This window comes from Patella vulgata, chromosome 1 (assembly GCF_932274485.2).
Source record: "Patella vulgata chromosome 1, xgPatVulg1.2, whole genome shotgun sequence".
NCBI classification, from domain to species: Eukaryota; Metazoa; Mollusca; class Gastropoda; family Patellidae; genus Patella; species Patella vulgata.
In genome coordinates this window covers 21,892,715-21,918,675 of record NC_065879.2, presented here as the reverse complement: position 1 = coordinate 21,918,675, position 25,961 = coordinate 21,892,715, and the positions used below count along the sequence as shown (strand labels likewise).

The 25,961-nt window shown below is 34.0% G+C and overlaps 2 protein-coding genes across 3 annotated transcripts in view; both read left to right on the top strand.

Annotated features, from left to right (window-relative positions):
- The window catches only part of LOC126830849 (folylpolyglutamate synthase, mitochondrial), a 34,597-nt gene extending 10,862 nt beyond the window's left edge, over nucleotides 1-23,735 (top strand). Inside the window, exons 2-13 of the mRNA XM_050561312.2 lie at nucleotides 15,450-15,581; nucleotides 16,509-16,627; nucleotides 16,763-16,877; nucleotides 17,612-17,854; nucleotides 18,681-18,758; nucleotides 19,196-19,328; nucleotides 19,765-19,863; nucleotides 20,426-20,523; nucleotides 20,642-20,694; nucleotides 21,260-21,335; nucleotides 21,604-21,673; nucleotides 22,209-23,735. Of these exons, the coding sequence (XP_050417269.1) occupies nucleotides 15,450-15,581; nucleotides 16,509-16,627; nucleotides 16,763-16,877; nucleotides 17,612-17,854; nucleotides 18,681-18,758; nucleotides 19,196-19,328; nucleotides 19,765-19,863; nucleotides 20,426-20,523; nucleotides 20,642-20,694; nucleotides 21,260-21,335; nucleotides 21,604-21,673; nucleotides 22,209-22,549 (1,557 nt within the window). The 3' untranslated portion in view covers nucleotides 22,550-23,735. The remainder of the gene's footprint in view (nucleotides 1-15,449; nucleotides 15,582-16,508; nucleotides 16,628-16,762; nucleotides 16,878-17,611; nucleotides 17,855-18,680; nucleotides 18,759-19,195; nucleotides 19,329-19,764; nucleotides 19,864-20,425; nucleotides 20,524-20,641; nucleotides 20,695-21,259; nucleotides 21,336-21,603; nucleotides 21,674-22,208) is intronic.
- On the top strand, nucleotides 1,648-15,024 carry LOC130010224 (folylpolyglutamate synthase, mitochondrial-like). Of its 2 annotated transcripts, none has more exons than XM_050561293.2 (13): nucleotides 1,648-1,877; nucleotides 2,615-2,746; nucleotides 3,650-3,768; nucleotides 4,450-4,564; nucleotides 5,581-5,823; nucleotides 6,438-6,515; nucleotides 6,910-7,045; nucleotides 8,044-8,151; nucleotides 8,486-8,583; nucleotides 9,209-9,261; nucleotides 9,532-9,607; nucleotides 10,700-10,769; nucleotides 12,780-15,024. In XM_050561293.2, the coding sequence occupies exons 1-13, from the start codon at nucleotides 1,782-1,784 to the stop codon at nucleotides 13,211-13,213; spliced, it is 1,758 nt and encodes a 585-aa protein (XP_050417250.1). In that variant the 5' UTR covers nucleotides 1,648-1,781; the 3' UTR covers nucleotides 13,214-15,024. The 2 variants fall into 2 exon arrangements, with proteins under 2 accessions (XP_050417250.1, XP_055955462.1); XM_056099487.1 differs by lacking the exon at nucleotides 1,648-1,877 and adding an exon at nucleotides 2,094-2,378.
- Nucleotides 23,736-25,961: the final 2,226 nt, after the last annotated feature.

Genomic DNA, 25,961 nt, shown 5'->3' with positions numbered 1-25,961 from the left:
CCACTCTCGTTCCGTTTGAGGCTCTTATCACCGTCCGGGCCCGGCAAAAAAGCGGGTCCTATAGCCCAGGCTTGTAAAACACTACAAGGATGGTGGACGGGCCAATTTCGTGCTACGCCGCCATTGATCATGCACGTGGTTATCGATCGCTCAAGGTAGACTGAAAGTATCCGATAATTAAAAACGAAACTGAAAGCGAAACTTTTACTTTCATCTTCGTTTCGTTAGGCGACCTCCAGTTACCCCTGCAGATAACCACCAAAATGACGCTAGAGACCATGTATATTTCAAAGGATATTTCAAGAATCACTTGCGACTGGAGTGCCGGATTAAGCGCTGACCTTGCTATGCATAGAGACAATAATACATTTTCATACCTCTCAATTTAACATCTGTGTTTACATGATGCACAGTGTATACAGTAGTTAAATACCAGTGTTAATAAGGATGGAAAATAATTTTAAACTCACAACTATAACACTATATAGTGTTATTTTTAAATGTTCCACTTTCATTTTTGTCTCAACGCATTCAATTCTTTGGATGAACGGGCTGGCTGACTTAATACCAAACGAAAGTTATCTGAGAAAAATTCTAACTACTTTCGGATCTGCAACAGTTCTTTGTTGTTTTACGTGTTGGCCATGGGTAAAAATATCATTTTAAGCCCGAAAACTAAATCTGCTGTTTCACACTAGGGTTGTAATACATGGTTTTTTAACACCTGGGGGTTAGTTTTAGGGTTATTTTTTTACAAGATAATAACTTTTATCAAGTTATTATTATCTAACATGTTTTTATCTAGTTAGAAATAATATTCCACAAATATCCTTAAGCCTGATTATTTTTTTTTATGTAAATTTGTTTTCTTAATTAGAGAACTTGATATATAAAATATAAGCAAACTGATGGGGGCCTGAGGTTGAGTTAGCACAGCGTTTAATTGATACACTAGCTAACTGGTGTGAAACACTACACCACGTTTGCTTGAAAACGTTGAGAGAACCCTCAACGAAACGTCGCTTTAAATAAAATAGTAATTGTGTTCCATATTATGTTCTTTGTATTACTACACCACGTTCTTAACCCATTATTGTCTGCGATATCACCTCGGTGGAAGCGGACGTTAAATAAAGCTATTTCTCTGACTTGACCCATTACTACTTGAACCTCACGACATAGGCTATAGTCGGATAGCCTTTTATCTGTTAACTTTTATATTTGCATTATAATGGCTAGACCCCTCCACCAAAAGTAACAACAGCAAAAATTTCAAAGTGCATAAAATATTGTAAAAACAAAAGAATAACAGAATATTTAGTTTATTTACTAAAAATCTGTCCCGGTTTTATGGAAATTCAGTTATTTACACGTCCTGAAAATAGATAATGCCGAGTGAAGCGACTCGGCGTCGCGATTGATAGAAATATTTTCGTATTTTGTACGCGGTACGTCCACAGAGTAGTACGTCGTTATTTTTACGTACAGTATTGATAGTTATCTTTAAAATTAAAATATTATTTTTTTCGGGCTTTTTTTTTTCTTTGATTGTGGCGTCACGATTGCCCATTATAATTACATTCGGTCCACATACAACTATCTACTTCGCATGCGGAGCTAGTTGTAGTATGTATAATACGAAACAATCTAGAGCCAGTATCCGCTATTTATTTACTAGCGAACGCCAACTCGTTCACTCTCGCAATGTGTTTTCAACGGGTTTACGAGACGGCGGTTATTATAGCTCAATACAGGATAAATAACAGCAAGCCGTTAAAGGTATGTTCAGTCACAGTCAGCTGTTGAAAATGGTGAAAACTGTTTTGATTCAAAGCTTAAAGTCAAACAACGGACAAAGAATGGCGAAAACTTACGAGGTAAGTTATACTTGATAATCTATTGTAATACTAATAGTGTAGTAAATAATGATAACACGGGTCAAAGTTCACCGTATAAATGTATTTAGATCACACGTGGTGTTCGTACTGTTCGTACACAATGATCGAAGTAAGTTGTGTCAGGCCTGTACATTTTCCTCGTTTTTTTTTTAATCATGACAATGCTGCATCTACATTTCCAGCTGGGTTAACTGGATGAAATCAGGAGTCCGTATGATAACTTGTTTTTATTTAGGAGGCCTACACCATGAATTCTATTATATGACAAAGGCCTATAATTCATCCGTCAGTCATTATCTCATTATTGCCATTGGCGGCAAACCATAAACTATAAACAAACTTATATAAATGGCACGGCACCTATTCCTTAATTATTTATTTTTTTATTTTTTTGACAGCCTGTCTAATTTTTAGTTCGACATTAAGTTTACAGTACAAAACTACAGCGAAAATTTAAAAAATGAGAAAGTGTCAAAAAGCGTAAGCATGAAACGTAGGCCTAACTAAATCATAAATGCTGAAATTACACAAAAAGTTAAAGACCTCTAAATATTTTTTGACCCTGTGTAACCTAGAGCTGAGGTAAATGGGTAATTCACCAAAACTGCCAATCCCAAAGGTTGACAGATTCTAAAGCATATCCCTTTGACATATTCATTTTCAATTGGATATAATTTATGTCTATACAAAAATCTATTTTAGTATTTTCATTTTAGGAAGCTGTTAGAACCCTGAATTCACTCCAGTCAAATGCTGAAACCTTAGAAAAAATACGAGCTTCTGGAGATCAACCAAGAGGAAGAAATTTACGTAATATGGAGAAATTTATATTACGTTCCGGTCTTGAGGTTTGTAGTGAACATATGTATCAGAATCATTGGACTCGGTTAACTATATTTTGACAGTTGTCAGAAAAACTCGGTTTTATAAGGGAAAGATTTAGAGATATGTTCTCAGTGACCCTGTGGGTTTTGGGAGTTTATTTCCATTAGCAATACATCATTGTGATATAAATTAGAACTTTCCTGTTGATATTATAGTTCCTGGCCTAGTGACTGGTACACTTTAAATTTTTCTGAATAAACATAGAGCCTACTTACATTTTGTATAGTGAATTTCTAACGCCTCACAAATATATAGATATCATGAGATTTGATTGGATTTCAATAATGATTTAATGATCTATAGCTAATAACACTGTAACCCAGATATCATTTAATCTTGTGTATCTAGCATTAATTTCTTTGACATTCGTTTAAAATCCAATCTTTGTTTAAAAATTCGTAAAAACTGTTTAAAATCACCATAAATCGTTTAATTTGTAATTCTGTCCAGTTTAAAGCTGACCATTCAGTTTTGATAATGAGTGTCCAATTTACAAGTGTTTAATTTTACAATCACTGTTAAAAAATAAACAACCCAATTGATTAATAATGTATAATGATTAATTTTTGAACAGTAGTCAGGAAATTAAATACTTGTAAATTGGACACTCATTATCAAAATTAATCAGTCAGCTTTAAACTGGACACAAGTACAAATTAGATGATTTATGGTGATTTTAAATGATTTTTAGAAATTTCTAAACAAAGATTTGATCAACGAAAGAAATTAGTGCTAGATACACAAGATTAAATGATACCTGGGTTACAGTGTAATCTGATGCAAATTTCACAGATTTTCATGTAAAGCAGCTCTCTGTTAGTAGTAACAAAAGAGTTAATCTGTATATTTTATTTTATTATTTACAGTTAGAAGATGTTGATAAGTTATCTGTAATACACATCAGTGGTACAAAAGGCAAAGGATCCACAGCTGCATTTTCTGAGAGTATATTAAGACATCAGGGATATAAAACTGGATTTTTTAGGTACAGACAATACTGCTAATATTTACTGTCAAACATTGAACTATTTATTGTGCACTCATTAGAAAGGGTTCTATATTTCAGTGGCATTCTTTTATCATTCTGTTATGGTTCTCTGTGGTCATGCACTTAAAAGAGCACGAAGAAATGTGACTGTTTAGGTAAAATTACACATGATCATAAATGATATTAATTATCGTAAGCTATCCCCATTCATTTACTTTGGAAGTGACCGATTCTACATGTATATTTCTATACACCCACATTTATGGGAGGTATATTGTAACAGCTTTTTTTACTTGTTTTACAAATTGCTGGGATTGTTTAGCTAATCCTAAGTAGGAATCCTATTGAAGTTTAGAGTTTGTAAAATGATTTTTCTCAGAGTTACTAAAGCTCTGTAAAAGCTACAGGTCAAGAGTTTTCAAAACTATTTTTTTCTGTAAGTTAACCAGGTACAGTTATCATCTGATTACCGTCTGTTTACGTTAATGTCAGGAAAGACTACAAGTCCATCAAATGTTAATATTTACTGCTTAAGTTTTTGCTGTTGGTCAGTTTTTAGTGTCTTGTAATGCTCTTATTACCTACAAAAGAAGTATGGATTGATTGACTTGAATGGCACAGTTGAGCATGTAGGATATGTTTTGTTGCCTGGCAACTCTCCTTATTTTTTATTTTCAGTTCTCCACACTTAGTTGAAGTTCGAGAGAGGTTTCGTATTAATGGAAAACCAATTGCTAAAGAATTATTTTCATCAAAATTTTGGCATGTTTATAATAAATTGAATGAGTCAAAGGTAAGTACATGTACAAAAATAAAATAAAACAAAAACCTCAAATCAACATAGGAAAATCAGCGTTTAATCTTTTCGTATAGATTCCTTTAGGATAAGAAAAAATTATTATTATCTAGCAAAAGCAAAACTTTTTTTTATTATCTGAACATTTGATTATTCAAACTTATAGTTTTAAAAGAACTATATATTATCCAACTATTTTATTATCCTGAGATTTGGTAAATATGTATCAAACTTTATAAGTAGAGTAATACAAACCTATTCTGATATGAACTTAATCAGATGAAGGTCAACAGGTTTCAATTTTACACCTCTATTGATGTACATGCAAGGGCAATTGTTATCATGGTTAAGTTTGACCTATTTATTTGATCATAAGTAGCCATTGATTAGACATTGGTTCAAAACAATGCAAGCTGTGGTTACTGTCCTTAAATCCCCTTATTGTTAACATCACATTATGTAGGTACAAGTCGATTACCATTACTTTTTAAATGTAATCATTACAATCACTTTCTCATTTTTAGCTATGTAATTAATTACCATTACCCCTTACATTGAAAGTAATTAATTACCATTACCCATTACTTTGTGACATTGAAAAGACAACCATATTTTTCTGCAATAGAGCACCAACAAAAGAGTGCTCAAAATAATCATTGATTGGCTATTACAGACTTTTTTTTATATGAATTGTTATTTCTATAAAATATCTCATCAAGACAAAAGGAAGTTTTCAAGTGAGGGGCGTTTGAAATATTCCATTACTCATTACATGACCATTACTTTGAAAATGTAATGATTCCATTACTATTTTCCAGATCTGATTTATAATATTCATTTATAAAATCATATTGGGTGTCCGGGGTATTCATTCATTCTACACACACACACACACACACACACACACAGATGCACCCCTTGAGTTGTCAAATATGGATTTTGACATAATCAAACTAAGTAATGTTGCTGGGCCTCTCACCAAAAGATTTATGGATATAATTTTGAATTTTCAGGTTGATTATGATGGATTGATGCCACCGTATTTTGCCTTTCTAACTGTTTTATCATGTCATATATTCTTGGAAGAAAAAGTTGACGTAACTATTCTTGAAGTAGGGATTGGAGGAGAATATGACAGCACCAATTTTATACGTCATCCTGTTGTGTGTGGAATTACGTCTCTTGGCTTAGATCACACATCTATATTAGGCAACACTATAGAATCCATTGCTTGGAATAAAGCAGGAATATTTAAGGTAAATATTTTTGCATTGATAATTGTACAATATTAAAAAGAATTCAACCAAAAGAAGATGTTAATACAAGAAAGCTGGTTCACATCTCTGTTTATGTGCCAAATTAAGCCATCTGCAATGCTATGCCAAGATTTGTTCTAAATGATTCACATTTTCAGTTTTGTAATTCTAAGTTGGCATGACTCATATTAATGTATATTTGGGAAGCAATTTCAATTGATTTATAATCTGTGTGTGACTGGTATAGGGGATAATAATTATCTAAGTCAAATGTTCTTCCCATTCCCAATCTATTTTGCAGATGTTTTGTATATAATAAAATCACATTATATTCCCGAATAAAACACATTAACCCTGCACTAGTGTATAAGTTGACACATATTTACTACTTTTTGATGATGTTTTGGCCAAAGTCACAAATACAGATGGTTTTCAATTTCCTAAAAAGAATGTCACAGAGCTTTAGATAGTTTCATCCGATTAGAATCAATATGTCAATCTTTCACACAGAATCAACCAGTATATCTAAGTATTGGTATTTAGTATGTTACAATATTTGTGAGTCTGGGTTGTTTTGTGGTGTCAATTTAATACGCTTATAAATGTTTCTGTAGACAGGTGTTCCAGCCGTAACAGTTGAACAGTCACCTGAAGCTATGATGGTCATCCAGGAAAGATCAGTGGAAAAAAAGGTATAAAGATGTTCTATAAATAAAGGGCAGTTCAAGTTCAAAATCCACAAATACAGACAATTTAGTACATACACTTCACCATATGAACATGCTCTTTTTTGAAAAGAGTAAGCATACACTTACTATTTTATACATAATATGGGTCTGTGAAATGTATGGATAAGGATTACTTAAAGGCAGATTTCAGCTAGTGTGTTGAATATGCCTGTCTTAGTACAATACTATGTACTATCTTGCATTAAGTCTGGCGTGGAATACAGAAATAGATCAGCCTGTAAAGGAGCACATTTGGTACTCATAGGAGTACCCATTACCCATACACGCTGATGGATTGTTTGACTGTGTTAAATATTGTACTTCAAGATAATAAGTTTTAATATTTTCTTTACTTCAGAATCCAGTATATGTAACATTACCTTTACCAGATCATGAAAAGATAACTCTTGGTATTCATGGATGTAAACAAAGATTAAATGCTGGCTTGGCTTTACAACTATGCAAGATATGGAAAAATTCAATTGCAAAAAAAGGTATAAGATTCTTAAAGTTTTGTACTGAAATTGTGAAAGATGTTTTTAATAGAATAAGGCCAAATAAATGTATTTTATAGTAGATATATGATGTACAGTGGACTCTGTCACATGCGACCTCTGAATATTCCGGCACTCTGAAATCCGACATCATTTATTTATTTCCTTATTATTTCAGTCAAAAAATCTTTGAGTAATCCGTACTCATATTCCGAATTACAACATCAATCAACCGTCCTGTAACACAATTTCCATTGAATTGACACTGTATAATCCGGCCTTCAATCAGTGGGTGTGAAGCCACAAAAGATGAACAAGAAATCACCAATCAATTATTGGTGAGATTAAAACTCGCTCGCGTAGCTCTTTGTCAATTACTTTGGTAATTTTATAATCTCTTGTAAGACAGTTGTGACAAATACTCAAGAGTACCCGTGAATTTTCCCACAAATAAATCACAGTCGTAAAAATATTCCTAGCACCTGTTGGAAACATTCGTTGCGCATACCGATTGAACCTGAATACCTAAGTTTGTTAACCTTACGGATCTATCCGGACCATGTGACGACAACCTGGACATAGAATTAGAACGACAGATTATCAATGAACATGTGACACCAAAAACAAGTGTGCGATCAACTGAAGAAGATAAATTAACGACAGACATGACCTATTCAAAATGCCTATGCATGTTAAATGAAATAAAAATTGATGTAATAAAATTTTGAATGTACAGAAAGGTTTATCATTTTTAAAGGGAATAACATTCTGGGGATTAGAAGCTACATTATAATAATACTTCCGGTTTTCGAAGTTACAATAATACTTCCGGTTTTGATGAAACTGAGTATTCCGACACTCTGCGTAATCCGACATATTGTAACGATCCCGCACGATGTCAGAGTCCACTGTACATGTATGTTTAATTTATATATTCAAATAAAAAAAATTTTCTCTTTTGAAAATCTTAACTGGATCCATTCACATTCCATTTATAGATATAGATATGAATACTAATTGTATTGCTAGTGAAGTATTAAGTAAAAGTAATATTTGTGGTATACCAGTTCTTAACATAGATAGATTAACAGATGAAGAAAAACAAGGTAAAAGTCAAACATATGAATTCTATCCTTGACAGTCAAAATCCTAAATATTTTTTGCCAAAAAACACATCTTATCAAATAATACTACCAATTTTCATTTTAATGTAGCTACCATTATTTAGTATATGTGATTTTATACAAGGTGTGTGTTATCTGAATATAAATGTTTTGGGGATATTGTAGGTTTATCTGAATGTAAATGTTTTTGGTTGATATTACAGGTTTATCTGAATGTAAATGTTTTTGTTTGATATTACAGGTTTATCTGAATGTAAATGTTTTTGTTTGATATTACAGGTTTATTGAATGTAAATGTTTTTGGTTAATATTGCAGGTTTATCTGAATGTAAATGGTATGGTAGAAATCAAATAGTACATAAACCTGGTATTACATATTATTTAGATGGAGCTCATACCAAAGACAGCATGCAGGTGAGTAATTTATTGCCATAATAAACTGTGTTGTTTGTTCACAGGAGAATATATTTATACTGGATGGCAGTTTTCCTTTTGATGCAGTTTCTTGATTTGACAGAATTGCTCATAACGAAATAAAATGGAACCCTTAAAGACTTAAAGCCTGTGAATATGATACAGAAATAAAGGTTGCAATAGATTTTGTAAAATCTTGGTGGGATTGTTGACAACCCAAAAATTTTAGGGTATTTTTCAGAGTTATTCCCACGTGTACTTTCAAATTGATGAAGTCAAGGATTAAATATTATTTTTCTATGTATGATTTTAATTGCATTTTGTAGAGTTATTATTCTTTGACAAATTTACTTTTAAAATTGATTTGGACAGCAGTTTTCCATAGAGGATTGTCTAGGTGTTTCTGCTATTATTTTTGATATTTGATTGTTTTTAATTTATATTCAGCAGAATGTTTGCTGGTCTTCCTTTCAAAGATTAAAAGCATGGTGATGTTTTGTAATGATAGAATACCTTATTGAACTTAAGTTCTGATGACCAAGGATAGCCAACTTCCCATCTCATTTACTTTTACCGAGCACAGGGCAGTTATGTACTCTATTTAGAATTTCTTTGTTTATTTTAGCAATGTGTTTCATGGTTTAATGAATTATCTCAAGCAGAAGCAGAAAATATATCGTAAGTTATTATTGTTCATTGCTAATCTCTATTGTCTGTCTTGACATAATCTTTCTTAAATAAATATGGGAAAATTGACCCGAATTCCAAATAGTATAAGGCGGCAGGAGAAGAATCATTATCAATTTCACTATGGCATTTAAAACCTGAAATTTGCTCTTTTGTTGAAACCATACTTCCATTTATTATGCTTCTGATAAACTGTTGAAAAAACATGGGAGTATGCTGGTGATTCAGATGTTGGTAATACAATAATTGTTTTAATTTTAGGGGACAAGTGGTAAAAGTATTATTATTTAATGTAACAGGTGATAGAGATGTTGTACCATTACTTACAATGTTACAGGTAATTTATTCTATACAGGTGATTTATTCTATACAGGTAATTTCTTTGATTCTGATTGTATCCTGTGAACACAATAAAGCCAACACTTCCTTAGCTCTTAACTGACCCCATGTCGACACTTATAATGTTACCGTTTACTACTGTCAACAAATCTGATTAGCCGAATGCAGCGTTCCTGGCATGATGAGTTACTTCCTTTATAAACAGACGACTATCACATGTTTGTTTACTTCCTGTTTGACAATTGTGACAGTTTAAAATCGTACTATAGTAAAACAGTGATATGTCTATACGAAAATGTTCTGCTAATGATGGATTGCCTTCCATATTAAATGACAGTGATTCTTGGTGGTTTACTCTAGATTTTGATAGTTTTGTGTTAGAATGTGATAGAAGTAGGCCTAACCAACAAATTATTTGATTGTAGTTTAAATAATGGTGTTTAGTTCACAACAGTCCCCCCAAAATGGAAATCACCATTATAACACATGAATTTTGCATGAAATATCTAAATTATATATATATAGAGAGAGAGAGAAATGGGGTTGACACAAACTAGGTCATATCGGGACTAACATATGGTTCAATTTTATTTCAATAATTCGTTTGCGCGTAAGGCGTTTTTAGCAGTTGGAGGAAACCGGAAGACCCGGAGAAAACCCTCAAGATTGGACAGGCGACCCTACTCCTTGTCACGTACCACCAGGGAATCGAAACCACACCAGTTGATACAGCACGCACATGTTAACCATTCGCCCCCCCCCCCCTCTAAATTATATAATATTTGCCATAGTAGTTTGTGGCATAAAATTTATATTTATGAAAATGGCATTAAATCTAGATTAATACATCTATTTACATGAAGGATCTATCTATAGTTGTTTTTTAATGAGATGCCTTTAAAATGCATATATCTATTGACCTTTATGACGTGGGTTTCTATAACATTATTTGTCAGACTTCTGGGTCACTCAAGAGTTAAAGTTATTGCACACAATTCAGAGCATCAATAAAAGTTCATTTTGATCATTTTTATGAGAGAATGGCCACATTATGCCATCATTTAATACTTTTATTGATTTTCCATTGCAGCCAATAAATTTTGATGCTGCTGTTTTCACTCCTAATTTAACATTTACCTCAGTTGACCAGATGCATGCAGGTAAAACATGGTTTATATTCTTACTTCCACCAGTTCTGTTAAGAGCCGATTGTTCGCAACTTTTGGCATTGTGAACCCAGTTTAAGAATAGCTTTGCATGTAATGACAGGGTACTGGACTCAAATTTGGTTAGCGATAGCAAACTGAAGTTAAACATGCATTATGCAAGAGTAAATCTGTCTATTGTAGGTCTTTCTTCAGGAATGAAATGTTATCTAAATTATTAATTAGACATTAATTACCTTATCCACACCATAATCAACTCTTTATGCCATCAGATGGCTCTGATATTTAATAGATTTGAATATGTTTTGTGGTTGATGAAATAACCATAAAAATAGATAATCAAGACTTTGTTTATTATCGTAACAATGGTAGTAATTACATTCGAGGCTAGACAAAAATTGTATCGCCGATAGCTTGGTTCAGAGTGAAGTAATTTGACTGAAATGTTCAGCATATTCTCTTTTCATTATCTATTTTTTAACTATTATAGCGAGAACTGTCAGCTCTTTATCTGATCTTACCTAATGCTGCTTTAAGTTTTTTTCTACTAAACTGTGCATTGGTATTAAACTTTGTACTCAGATTGGGCAGAGTTGCTCTCAAATTGAGGGGCTTGATATAAGCTGCGCTCCCTTAATACAGATGCAGGAAGACTATGCATTTGGATATTCATTGTTGAACTAGTTTTTTATGATTGGTTGTCTTGGTGAATACAGTAATCTCTTGCTATAAGCTGTAACTGCCATATGGCTGGCTGCAGGCAACCAGTAAAAATGAAATGAAATGAAATGGGGTTTAACGTCCTACTGTCCTGCTCCTATGCTGGGCTGATGAAGACGGGCATACGCAATACAGTGTGCTATGACTATGAGGGAAATTTTTGCCCGGGCAGCGGCACTATCGCCTACTCTTATATCGAATTCCAACTGCCAAGGGCTCTTTTATGCGCATTCCAATGTATACACGGTCCCACCCGAACGACTAGGCAGCTGTCCTTGTCAGGCCCTCCGTCCTGCATCACTGACAAGGGGGAACCACGCCGGAAAATCTGGATGAACTTTCTCGGCCAATGCAGGGATCGAACACCCGACCTCCAGGCTAGCGAGCCAGCGTCTCACCCACTTAGCCATGTGATCCCCCAGGCAACCAGTAGACATCATTCAGATTAAAAGCTCAAACTTGTGAGTGTGGCAGTGCCAGACGATGCCACGTGATCCCCCAGGCAACCAGTAGACATCATTCAGATTAAAAGCTCAAACTTGTGAGTGTGGCAGTGCCAGACGATGCCAAAGCTATATCTAATTTCAACTGACCTATTTTTGGATCTTATTCCTATAACATGATTAATCAAAATATTAAATAGGTTTGTTGTTTGTTAATTTGTTTTATTTGTATCCTCTATAGAAAATGTGAATACAGTAGACTCTGCATATAACGGACGCGCATACAATGGACAATCGCTTATAACGGACACAACAGTTTGGTCTTGATTTTTGTAATAGAAGGTTATTTTCAAAGTCTTTTATAGCGGACACTGTATAACGAACAATCGTTTATAACAGACAATTTTCATCGGTCCCTAATCGACAAATCAATGTAAAAGTCCATTTTTATAACGGACTCTCGAATAAGCAGAACAAAATGATGATATTACTGATTTTCTTCATGTTTCTGGCGGATTCAAGCAGACCTGCATTACAGACTTTTTCAAATAAGCTTGTTTATTTTGAACATCCATGACTTTTATGTAAATATCTGTATGTTCTGTAGATTCTGCATATGATAAATGTTGTTATTTCATGGGATGGTGTTACCTTCTGGTCGCTAATTCAGATTTGATAGAAGATTTTTAGTATAACGGATGATTTCTTCCGGTCCCGAGGTGTCCGTTATATGCAAAGTCTACTGTATTTTTTTTTTAAAGATAATGTGAAGATAAGTTGTTTAAGTTTCTTCTCTATAGATGATTTGCATAGACCTTAATTTTCATTTTCTCTTTTCTAGATAATGTGAATAGAACCGTGTCAGATGCATCAAAACAGAGAAGATGTTGTTTAAATAAAGAAACTTGGGATAAATTATTCCAAAAGCAAACAGAATGTAAAACATCTATGCTGGACTGTGTTTTAAACAAGGACCTGTCTGTCAATGAAGATAATAATAATGATGTTTTATCAAGAAATGCTCACAAAAATAGTGTGATTTCCTTGACTGCCAAAGACAAACCTCTAGTGTCCTATTCTTTTCCATGTATTTCAAGTGCTTTATTTTGGGCTACTCAAGGTCTAGATTCATCTGCATCTATTGAGTCTGAGAGCGAAATTCCTGATATTCCAAAAACTTTCCGTCATAAAGCTCACATACAGATTCTAATTACAGGAAGCCTGCACTTAGTAGGAGGAACTTTAGAACTAATAATGCCAAATTTAAATGACTGAGTTATTGAATTTTAACATTAGTGTTATATTAATACTAATATTTAATATGGGGCGATTTTAGCATAATTTCCAAAACCAATATATGTCTCTTCTAACTTGTTCCTTTTAAAGGTAGCAGAGAATATAACAGAAAGTGGACTTCGTTATATGAGAAGTTCCCAGTCAATAACTAAATATTGGGTAATAGATGTCCAATGAATAAGTTATGGCTGGTGTGATGGTAAAAACTGAAAAATAAGGATGAATCTAAAATAACACATCTATATATAACTGTAATCATTTGACAACAAAACATTTGGTTGTATCAGAATTTTGAATGTTAATAATTATCCTTCCTGGTTCCACGTAGGAGGTATTTCTAAAATGATATGCTAGATCATATTCATTTTATACACAGTTGGTGAATGGGAGTATATGAATGAAAATGAATGATCGGGAAGTCTGATACAACAATTTCAAATTGAGATATATTTATGTTGTATTGGCTACAGCAAGATTCTGAGAGGAAAAAATAAAAATGTCATAACATTTTACAAAATTTAATTTGAAAAATATTATGATTCAATAAGCAGAAATTAATTGAACCGGTCGAGTCTACACAAGTTTTCAAATTGGGATCCAAACATGTAAATTTGCTTTTATTATTTTATCTGAGCTTTTTGGTATCAAACAATGTAAACATCTCATTTACAAAAAATGGAATATATAATTATAGAAGCTAGCATTATTTTCTAACTCATCAGAACATCTGTTATATAGCCATGGTTAAAAGCTGTATTTAATTCGTTCTCAGTCATGTTTTTGATTTGCTCAATTTAATTTTCCTAATCCCAATGGGAAAATTTTATATCTTCGTATTGCCTCCTGAGCAGCATCAGTTGTATGTATAAAGTTACATGACCCCAAAAATCGGTAAATGTAGACATTTTTCATTGACAGAGAAATTATTAATATAATCATAAGGTAATATATATAATTCACTTTTGGGTCCTGGGCCCTTATTCACGAAAACTTAAACTAAGATACAATCAAAATTTTAAGAAATACTGCAATTCGATTGGCTGACCAGTAAAATCAATTTGCATATATCCAATTTGCATATTGGTCAGCCAATCGAATTGCAGTATTTCTGAAAATTTCGATTGTATCTTAGTTTAAGTTTTCGTGAATAAGGGCCCTGTATTGTTAGCCCTTTCTTTATTATTTAAATGACCTCTAAATTCTATAGAAATATTGTCCATCTTATATATACTTCATGTCAATAGGCATAAATACTACTTTTATATATATATAATGTATTTTATAAAATATGATGATCAATACAATATATTTGAGATAAAAGAATGTTCTTGTATATATTGCAAGTCATCCGATTATAAATGACCTTACAATTCTTTACAAACTATACAATAATACTTTATTGGAGACCAATACACACTCAATTGTATTCGGATTTTGTTAGTTATCGTTTGGACAGAATGCTCTTTTCCAAACAAACATGTTTTCTTGACTCCACCTGGATGTTGTAAGTTCACTTGTTTTGTGGGGTTTTTTTTGTCCGTTTAATATACTAAGACTATAGATTTAATTTAGGACTATTGCAATAAACCTATAAATATAAAACATTAGTTTAATTGTATTATTGGTCTAAATATTTTTGTGGCAATAAATTTGAAAATGGTTGATTGATTGAAATAAATGATTTTTAAGTTGTAAATAGGTAATCTTAGGACACTATGTGTAGTCGTAAACAAGTCCACAACCCCATGTACCTGTTGACAAAAGTTTGAATTAAAGGATTTCAATTAGGATACTAGTTTTGGCCTTATGAGTTGTGACAGTTCAAGAAGAATTATTGAAGCATCCCAGAATATGTTGTTACATTCGTTTTTCATTTAATTTCCGTATTTTTATATATACGGGATCAATACTGAACATCTAACAATTTTATCATGGTGTGTTATTACTTGTGTAATGTAAACGACTGAAGGAAACGCTCTGCGAGTCTTGCCAATACATCGAACATGGTTTAATTATTAACTCACTTCAGCATAACTTAGACCACGGCAACCGGTCTGAATTTTTGTTGGACCTTGTGTGGTGTAGATAATTAGAACTATAAAGGCGAAACGAAATAACAATATTTAATTATAATTAGATGTCACATCTTTAATATGTAGATACTATTCGTAGCGGTTCTTATACTGGATATATATTATTTTTGATCTTTCTGTAGGAAGCTGTTAAAGTCCTTAACTCTCTACAACCTAGCCCAGAAGCTTTAAGGAAAAAACTTAATGATCCAACGAGAGACCTTTATGAACCTTTAAAGCATATAAACGAATATATGTTAAGAACGGATATTAATGTAAGTATTAGTATTGGTGATACACTGGTTACCCACTGGTTACCCTTCACATAATGTAATCGCTTCGAGGAAGAATCGTTAAAATTTATAGACATCAAAATGGAGTTATCTCCCCTTTTACCCTGCAACCAAAAGCTCCAAATTTCCAATAGAGTGGAATTAAATGGGATTTAACTTCCTACTTTTCTGCGCCAACTGAGTTAATGAAAACGCTACGCACTGTGCTATTAGGAATATCTTGCCCGGACAGCGCCAATGGATCTTTTAAGTGCATGCCTACTGTAGGCCTACACTTGACCTCGGGTTTTTGTCCCGTTCGAATGACTTGACACTGTCCATTTCCAGGCCCTCCGTCCTGTACCGGTGACACGGGGACATCGCGATGAAAAATCCCAGAGGATCTTTCTCGGTTATTACCAAGATCGAATCCGGTAATTTCCGGTTAATGAGGCAGATACCTTTTTTTGCCATACTCACTTTGCCACCGTGGCTCCCTAATTTCTAAAAAGCTTGGAGCATGTATGCCTCTTATATTCATGCGCGAATTGCCATAATTGCTGGACTATAAGAATGGATAAGTCTATACTAATCCGAAACCAATAAATGTATTTGTCCCCCATTTTCAATCAGTGGAAGAAAGACCTCTAACCTATTTTAAGCGATGATTATCCTGTCACAAATCTTAATGGGAAATAACCCTTTCTGCCTTTTGGGTCAACTGCGCCGTCTGTATAACTGATGCGTGAGTTTAAATACAAAAACACCGGAATTTATAGAGGAATGGCGATTTTATCAAAAGCATAAAATTTTGAAAGCGCTTTTATTTCAGCCTTTTGTATCCGGTTCAATTTCGTCATGTTTGGATGTTGTATATAGGTTAAATGAAACTATTTGAAAATAGATATTAATCTATGATATATTTTATAGCATGATGACTTGAACAAACTAGGTGTTATACATATTACTGGAACTAAAGGAAAGGGATCTACATCGGCATATTGTGAAAGTATTCTAAGGCACCAAGGTTATAAAACTGGATTTTTTAGGTAAGTTGGGAGTAAAAACACGTTTGTCTTGGCATAGAACTTAATCAGAACCGAATCAAACCGGATACCGCAACACCTGGTCCACACTTTGCAATTTGACAAGACCATAATATCAACATTCTGTTTTGTTTACAGCTCACCCCACCTAATGGAGGTTAGAGAACGTTTTCGTATAAATGGTAAACCAATGTCAAAAGAGAAATTTTGTCAAATATTTTGGGTTATTTATAATCAACTGGTTGCTACTAAGGTAAGATGCGCTGCTAATCCATGCAGTTTAACATAGAAAGATTATTACAGCTGATCGTGGTATGCCATTAAGACCAAAAGATTTGAGTCGTATCAAAAATCTTAGCCTCCAGTCCCGCCCACTACCCCATAGGATGAAGGATATATTTTGAGAATGCTGACTGCAAATATACTTACTGTATGTTGAATAATAGCTATGCTACTAAAATATTTTTTTATTGAAATAAGTTCAACATTTGGCGAGTAATACTATGAAGCGGGCTCAATAACCATTGGGTTCCTAGTTCGATCTCGTGTTGGAAATGAAATGAAATGAATAGAGTTTAACGTACTACTGTTATGCCCCGACGGGGCTAATGAAAACGGGCATATGCCATACAGTGTGCAATGAGGGAAATTTTTCCCGGGCAATGGCACTATGGCCTACTCTTACATCGAATTCCAAATGCCAAGAGATCTTTTTTTCATGCATGCCAATGTATGCACGGCACATCGGTTTTGGTCCCATCCGAACAACTAGGCAGCTGTCCGTTTTCAAGTATACCCCGGTGTTTCTAGCTTATGCATGTATTAAGCGGATGACAATCAATACTAAAAAGAGCCCCCAAATCAAAAATGGACCCCCTAACTAAGTAACCCTAGAGCCTATCTTACCCACGAGCACCTTCTCGAGCTTGACAAGGAAATGGCATCTACTTCTATACATACTATTGTTTTTATCTTCTGTTTTTTTAGGCACAGTATGAATATCGAATGCCAAGATTCTTCTGTTTTTGCACACTATTAGCTTGCCATTTATTTAAACAAGAAAATGTGGATGTTTTTATAATGGAAGTTGGTATTGGCGGTGAATATGATGAAACCAATCTAGTTCCCAAGCCGTACATATGTGCAGTTACCTCCCTTGATATAGATCACGTAGATGTATTAGGTAATACTATCGAGTCTATTACCTGGCATAAATCGGGCATATTTAAGGTAAATAAATGCTATATTTTGTCATATTTTCTTATTTTACCCATTCGAGAGAATATAATCCAGGGGCTCAGTACCTGCGCGGGTGTGTACATCAAATGGGAACAAAACCAGTCCCAATTTCTCTAAAGTAATATTTTACGTAGCTAAAATAGATTGTCACGTTTAGCCGCAGAACATTATGGGATATAGGGACGGACCGTAACCCAGCATCCCTCGACCTTTGCTGGGTACATCCATTATGGCCCTTTGTTGATTTAAAATCAATGAAAATTCTGTTGTACGCATTTTCCGGATTAACACCCCATATCCACATTTTGCCTTACAACTTGTGAACGCAATAGAGTGTAAATTTTTTAGACGATATTATTTTCAAATTTGATGTGAAGCATTGGGGTCATTATTTCTCTAGTTACCCCCCCTTTCAAAAAAGCGTGTGAGCGTTCCAGAGTTATATCCCTCTTTTCTACAAACCTTGTGAACTCGTAGCAGCTACAGTTTTCAAAGGATTTTTTCTACATATTCGGTGTGAAATATTCAGCGTTTTTAGCAGATTTGTTTTTCAAATTTGGTGTGAAGCATCAGCGCCATGAGAGAACGAACCCTATCGGTATATTACCCAATTTATAATGGCCATTGATATCACCTCGGTGGAAGTGGACGTTAAATAAAGCTATTTCACACACAATAACGCATGAGAGATGGACCAACGGTGTTAATATATGTTAATATTTCTCGTTTTGGTTCTACATGTAAGTGTTGGTATAATAAGGATTAACTGACAGTCACTCTGACTCACTCATGTATAGAATAATGTTTTATATGTTAGAAAGGAAGTCGTGGTGTAACATCAGAACAACCAGAAAAAGCAATGGAAGTTATGTTATCTAGATCTAAAGATAGGCAGGTTAGTAAGACTATATCCTAATATGGTTCAAGATTCACGAGGATTATTGTTGTCAAAAACCCCCAACAGATTGTCGAGGAAGTGTGTTGGCTATACATCTTTACAAAGAAAAGATCTAAACCCCTTTGATTTAGGTCATATTACAGTACTGATGTTCAGACTGTATACATTACATGTAAATTTCGAAACATTAAGTTTAAATTTTATCTTCTAATATGCTGTGTTGACAATGGAACGGAAAATTGACACTGGCTTTTTCAATAGGAATAAATATTTTGTCATATACATTTTTAAGCCACCCTTCTGATTACTGATTATTGATTATTGTGTAATGCCTAATCTCGGATTTACTACCCAGACACCCAAATCCTGTTCACTATCATAGAACGAAGTTTTGAAGATTTTGAAATAAATATGGATTTGCTTTCTTTTTATAGTGTCCTGTGTATGTTGCGTTACCACTAGCAGAAGAATATGGGAAGATATTAAGTATAAGGGGTGAAAAACAAAGATTAAATGCAGGCTTGGCTGTAGAGATTTGTAGATTGTGGAATATACGACACAAAACAGGTAGGCGTTGCCCATCATTACATTGTATAATTATTAATCATAGTACTATATATAATATGACTGCAATTTTTTTTATATCATTGTGATCAATAGGGGCTCTTCATTATATTAATTTTATCAAAATGAACATATTATTCAGGTTATCAAAATGAAGAAACTGCTTATATTTGTGATCAAAGTAAACATATTGTTTACATTAATGTTGTCAACTGAACATATTGCTTACATTAATGCTGTCAACTGAACACATTGCTTACATTAATGCTGTCAACTGAACATAATATTGCTTACTTTAATCTTATCGAACTGCACATAATGTGTATTGATGTTATGAGATTGAACATATTGTTTATATGAATGTCATTTGTTGATAAAAAGAAATGTATCAAACGAAACAAATAGCTTATATTAATGAAACGTGGTGTGTATATTACAGGCCAATCTTGTTCATCAGAAGATATATCATTAACTAACGAGAGTCTTCATGGTGTGCCTATATTACAATCTGCCCCACTGTCACAAGAAGAAAAAAAAGGTAATAGTCATAATAATTAAATGTGACATATTATGTCAAATTTAACTAGAACTAATGGGGTTAGCAAACAACCCGTTGGGGGTCAACAATAGATCATGTTTATAAAATGAACCCAGGATATCCAACTGATACATTCAGAATACATGGGGGGAATGTGTAGCATATAAATTATTTTTCTTGTTTTTGTTTTTGGGTTGTTTTTTTTTTTAACATGTCGGCCGTTTTCAAATATTGTATCCGAATTGAAATGTATGGGGTGTTACCTGTAGCTGAATTGTAATGTTTAGGATCTTGCCTGAATATTAAGGTTTATCTGAATTTTAATGTTTTGGATTATCTAATGGTTAATATTTTTGTCCCAGTTACCCACGCTAACACATTGTAGTGACATTGTGGGGATGGCGTGGGTCACAGAGGTTATTAATTTTTTGGAATATTATCCAAGATAATCAGAATTTTAACGTTTGAGATATCTGGATATTACAGGTTTATCTGAATGTAAATGTTTTTGTTTGATATTACAGGTTTATCTGAATGTAAATGTTTTTGTTTGATATTACAGGTTTATCTGAATGTAAATGGTATGGTAGAAATCAAATAGTACATAAACCTGGTATTACATATTATTTAGATGGAGCTCATACCAAAGACAGCATGCGAGTGAGTAACATACTAATAGTTGTATTGTGATTTACAATAGGAAGCTCAGTCAGTCTTATCGGGATCATAATAGAATAAAGACGATATTAGTTTAACCTGTTTATTCTTTTGAATTTAGCAATGTGCAACTTGGTTCAAGTCGGTGTCTAAATCAGAAGAAAGTAATATTGAGTAAGTATTTGTTTTTTGGCATCACATGACTGTCACTATTATTTTTGACAAATTATTTAATAAAACGGAGAAAAAGAACGGTCATGTTTGAAATAAGGTGGTCTTTCTCCGGTGCCAATTAGACAAAAGATGTTGCTTAGAGCTTTCAATGCCGAAAATATAGAGATTAAATACACAGTATTTTTATATTTTCCCTTATATTTTGACATGGAGTCATTAATAGGCCGTTCCAGTACAGGACGAGTGTAATGAGACTTGCGATCAGAGCTGAACTAAACCTGATGTTGCTAATGAAATTAGAGTCAAGATTACAATAACGTAGATACTGAGTGGGCGGGCTGTTAACGTCCGCTAAACATTAACTAGGTTAATTAAAGACTAACAAAGGTACATTTTGTTAGAAATTGATGGAAACCAGGTTATTCAACCTAGGCGACCTTCTCAATGTCAAGTACAAGCATAAGATTGAAACTTTTGACTTGCGTAACTTCTCTTTAGCTCGATAGACCACTCGGTCACACACCCAATGTAATGTAATTTATGATACAATGAATTTAATTTACAGAGGAAAGGTTGTGAGAATTTTGATATTAAATGTGACTGGTGACAGAGATGTTGCTTCTTTGGTTTCTTTTTTAAAGGTATGTAACCATTTACTACATTTCATTGTTCATGTAAGTATAATACACAAGGACAACACAGGAAAAGGTGCATTTGAGTGATGTATATTTTGAGACTAAACTATGGTTATTTTAAGATATGTGAAGGATGTTACACGTACATCATAATGTACTATAGTCCTGCAGATGTACCCATTGCACTTAAACATTCTTGGGTCTTGAGCAGTTGAAGTTTAGCATAATTTTTACAAATGTTGTGTTGTGAGAGATTTTCTGTTTTATATTTTAGCCATGTGAATTTGACGCCGCTGCTTTTACTCCAAACAGAAAGTATAAAGATATCTCCAAAAATAGAGCTGGTAAGTAAAATCAACCCAGATAACAGTTCCGGTGTTCATCGCTCAGGGGAGTGTGGGGGAGGGATGGTTAGTGCATGGGCGTTGTATAAGGTCTGTCATTGAGTCAACTGGTGTGGTTTCGATTCCCCGGTTGTACTGACAAGGAGTAGGGTCGCCTGTCCAATCTCGTGGGGTTTTTTTCCACTGCTAAAGACCCCTACGCGCAAGCGAATAATTGAAATAAAAATGAACCATATGTTAGTCCTGAAATGACCTAGTTTCTGTCGAAATGACGTTAAACTCTCTCTCTCTCTCTCTCTCTCTCTCTCTCTCTCTCTCCATCGCCCAGGTCACACTATAATGCTGGCATTTGTCAAATATATATTAGAAAATGTAGAAAATATACAATTCACACATACCTTGACATCTTCCTGGACCTTAAAATAAAGATAGACTGTTAGCAATTTGGTTGTTATATTCAATGTAAAACTGTTAAATGAGTATGTAAACGGTCATTTTATTTCTTCAGTTGTGTTTTTGTTTTTCTTATTTTTAGATGAGTTTGAACTGAGTAATAATGATGAAATGAAACAAATACAAAGTAGGCGATGTAAACAAATATGGGATAATACAGAAAATGATACCATGATTAATAATACAGAAAATGACGTGATGGTTGGTAATACCAAGATCTCCCACTATTTTCCCTGTATAACCGATACCTTAGTATGGGTTACCCAGGGAAGAGACGCTAATATTTCCAACATTACTGAAGAAACTCTGCCAGACGTTCCTCCTAGCCTTAAAGATGCTAACCATCTACAGGTTCTAGTAACGGGAAGTTTGCATTTAGTAGGAGGCGTTTTACTCCAGATTTCTCCGGGATTAAATGATTAAATATGCTAAGGCATCTTCATAATATCGAGATATTGTGATCTAGGCCCGATACCTTGACCGCGTTGTTTGCAGATTTTTATGGCTATATTATCAAAATTAAGAGTACTACACCATAAACGTTTGAGAAAGTAGCCTTAGTTTCACACGGTCACAGGTATCGATTTATGCGAGTGCTGTATTGTGCGATTATTGATTTTCGCAGGATATAAATCGGCTATTTTCAGATAACTGTTGCAATACAACTTAGTAGGCAAAGACAGTCAATGTACTTGGTATAACATAGGCCAATGTCGCATAATCTTGATATTGTGAAGATGAGTTTTAGTTAGATGGTAAAGATTCAACAATAACAATAATATTTTAAATTGCGCACCATTTCTTTTGTACAAAACCCCCATGCATAATAATATGAACGTGACCGCGGTTTTATCTTATTTATGCTTCCCTTATATCGTTGTTTGTTTAGGCTCATCTATTAAATTATCTAATGTATGTTGTATTCAACTGTGAATGTTGCGTATATTTGTATATTTGGGTTCATATTTGGGTTCATATAATGTGAATGTCTGTATTTTGTAGCGCGCTATAATCCAATGCCTTACTCAACGTAAGCGTTTATACACAACTAACCGGCCGTGGCGTACTGGCCGGGTGGGGTGGGGGCTTTCGTTGAGGCAAATATACCTTGGCGGCCGAAAACTCGGTCAAGTGATGTCCGAGATCAAATAGTCCCGTACGCCCATGCTTAATGTTATGCTTTTAAACGAGCTTCAAATTGCTTCAAAGTATGAATGGACCGAAGTTCATCTGGTAGAGAATTCCTTTTATCAGTCCATCCATATTTGAAGTTCTTGGAAGGCGGGTGAAATTGTTGTTAGTTTCTTGATTAGATCCTGGGAGAAATGAGTCACACAAACTTTTGTAGTATCTACACCCTTACCTATACATATATTGGTTTCATCTGTTAAATTGGTTTCATCTGTTAATTATTTTTTCTTTAAATTAATAATATTGTTATGTATAATGTTTATATTTTGTTGAACTATTAATGAATTATTTTGTTGAACTATTAATAACTATTAATGTATTATTTTGTTGAACTATGAATGTATATTTTAGGTTAATATGTTAAAATTTACGAGTATAGAGTTAACATTCAATTAAACTGCATTGCCATGCCATCAAATGGGTTGTACTTTTGTATATAAATACCTTTATAGGTTATATAGTTGGTGACTGCATGCTTGTGGTGATTGTGCCGAGATTTGTCTGCATCAAATTGTCGCTCCAGTTAATAACCAATAGGGAGTGACTTCTGTCGTAGACGAGGCAATGGGATTTTTTTTAGAATACCAGACACAACTTCTCGTTTAAATGGCAAATCGCATAGTTTACAAGTTATTGTCAGATTTTGTATGTGCACAACAGGTATCATTCCACTGCAGCACAATGATACACTCAAGAACCAAAAGGGTGGTGGCGTATTGAAGATTTCCGAAAAGGGAAGGGGTATTTTTTGGAATGTCCCTTAATGCCTCAACATGCTACAAGAAAACTTAGTTTAAAGGCCATACATATTCAAAAGTACATTTATCAACAAAAAATCCTGTAACGAATCGATCAGTTCAAACTTCAGTTATGGCCATTTGAAGGTTACATTGAGTACACAAGGCCATCTTTATCTGTCGAAGACAGATGTATTAATAATTCTGCTATCTTTTTCGTGCAAGTCAGTCAAATTGATATGAAGAAAATACAGATAAATAGCTAATACGCCATAAAGGCGTTACCAGATGGGGTTTTCTCATTGTTGACATATTGCATTCAAATAAAACAAAATTCACTCATGGACGGCGTGACATACGACGGGTTGACGTCTGATACGTAGCCTACTATTACAACCGTATACTATTTTACTATGGCAACAGAAGTAAACGTTGGCTGTATTCAAACAAGTTGTTTCTTGCATAAAGTACTTAAGGGGGTTATAATAAAGGGTGTGTTTCAAAATAGCTCCCTTTATCATTATTTAGTTGGCCTAGATAAAGTCTTTGTTTTCATACACTAACACGTATTTGTCTTGGAATGTTCTTCGGCATATTTTTGATATCAGAATCCACCTTTTCTCATCGTTACAGCTTGCCATATGGGGGGAAACATCATATCGCGCGTGCTTTTTTTAGTAATGGATGAAGCAGTTATAGCGTGCGTGAGTTTCAAAAATAGAACCGTCATATAAATTAATCACTGACCCAAATTTTATACATGTAGGTTATGCTATCTAACCCAATAAGCAAACAGTTCGCCTCGGGGCTACAGTATTGTTGGTAGTTTATCATAAAATACATCGTCGCCGCTATATCGGTAGACATGAACCGCTCTGTAAAAATGGGAATATAAAAGTGTGATACTTATTGCATAATTTACAAATTGTAGATATTATATAATTTATTTGTTTCGAAACTAACGTTTTACAGGTACTTTTAAATTGTGAAATGGAAACTACTTTTGATTTACGCAGGAACATAATTTGTTCGAAAGAAGTGGGAATTTCCAAACTTCTGACGTTTCCTTGCATCCGAATCGCACATCCGTTAAAGGAAAAAACCCAATAAAATTTGTGGCTATTTAAGGATAGGTTGTTACCCCCTGAGCAGTGAAGCGCGAAGGGTGTCAAAATAGGGTTGCAGGAGGCTGTAAGTTCCAGAACTGATGCTACCTGGCCCAACCAATTTTAATGTCTCTGTTGTTTTTGTATTTGGGAATTAGATGGAAATGACATTCGACATGTAAAACAATATAAGAAATGCATTTGATACGGAAATAATCAAATATGGGTTGTTGTTTTTTTACAAAGCTCACTTTTATTAAAGAATATCTACTTAATTAATCATCGAACTAATGAACGTGGGCTACTTCGCTGTATATGTCTCAGCCCTGTCAATATCATCCACAACTATGCTGAATATGTCCTTTGTTATTCATAATCAATAATCAACCTGTGCCCACGTATTATTATTTATCATCCGTTATAAATTTTCCACTACATCAATGACAAGGTCGCATGTATACAGGAAATACTAACTTCTAGGCCTACTTCTAGGGGAATTATTAGGAAGGGCATTAATTTAACAAGATATGGGCCATGACCATGGGCATGTAACTCCCTCCATCAACAAGGGTCCCGAAATTATAATCATCCTGCATAACTGTCTGTTTGCCCAGGTCAGCGCTATGGTATTTCCGTCCACTCACCGTTTGAATATTGGTGGGGTTGAAATAGACTAAAATAATATCGAATAGTCTAAATGCCTGACCTATTTCGATTAAGCAGTTCAGACCTGCCTGACTATTTTTATCTCTTCAATGAATCAGTGTATACATCCTAATACATTACATATCGTTCTTAAAC

What these genes read in the sequence shown, in the direction of transcription:
- LOC130010224 (XM_050561293.2), top strand. Translation starts at nt 1,782, where the DNA reads ATGTTCAGTCACAGTCAGCTGTTGAAAATGGTGAAAACTGTTTTGATT. An exon ending in TATAAAACTGGATTTTTTAG is followed by an intron (nt 3,769 to 4,449) that starts GTACAGACAATA and finishes TTTTATTTTCAG; the next exon opens with TTCTCCACACTTAGTTGAAG. An exon ending in AGTTGACCAGATGCATGCAG is followed by an intron (nt 10,770 to 12,779) that starts GTAAAACATGGT and finishes TCTCTTTTCTAG; the next exon opens with ATAATGTGAATAGAACCGTG.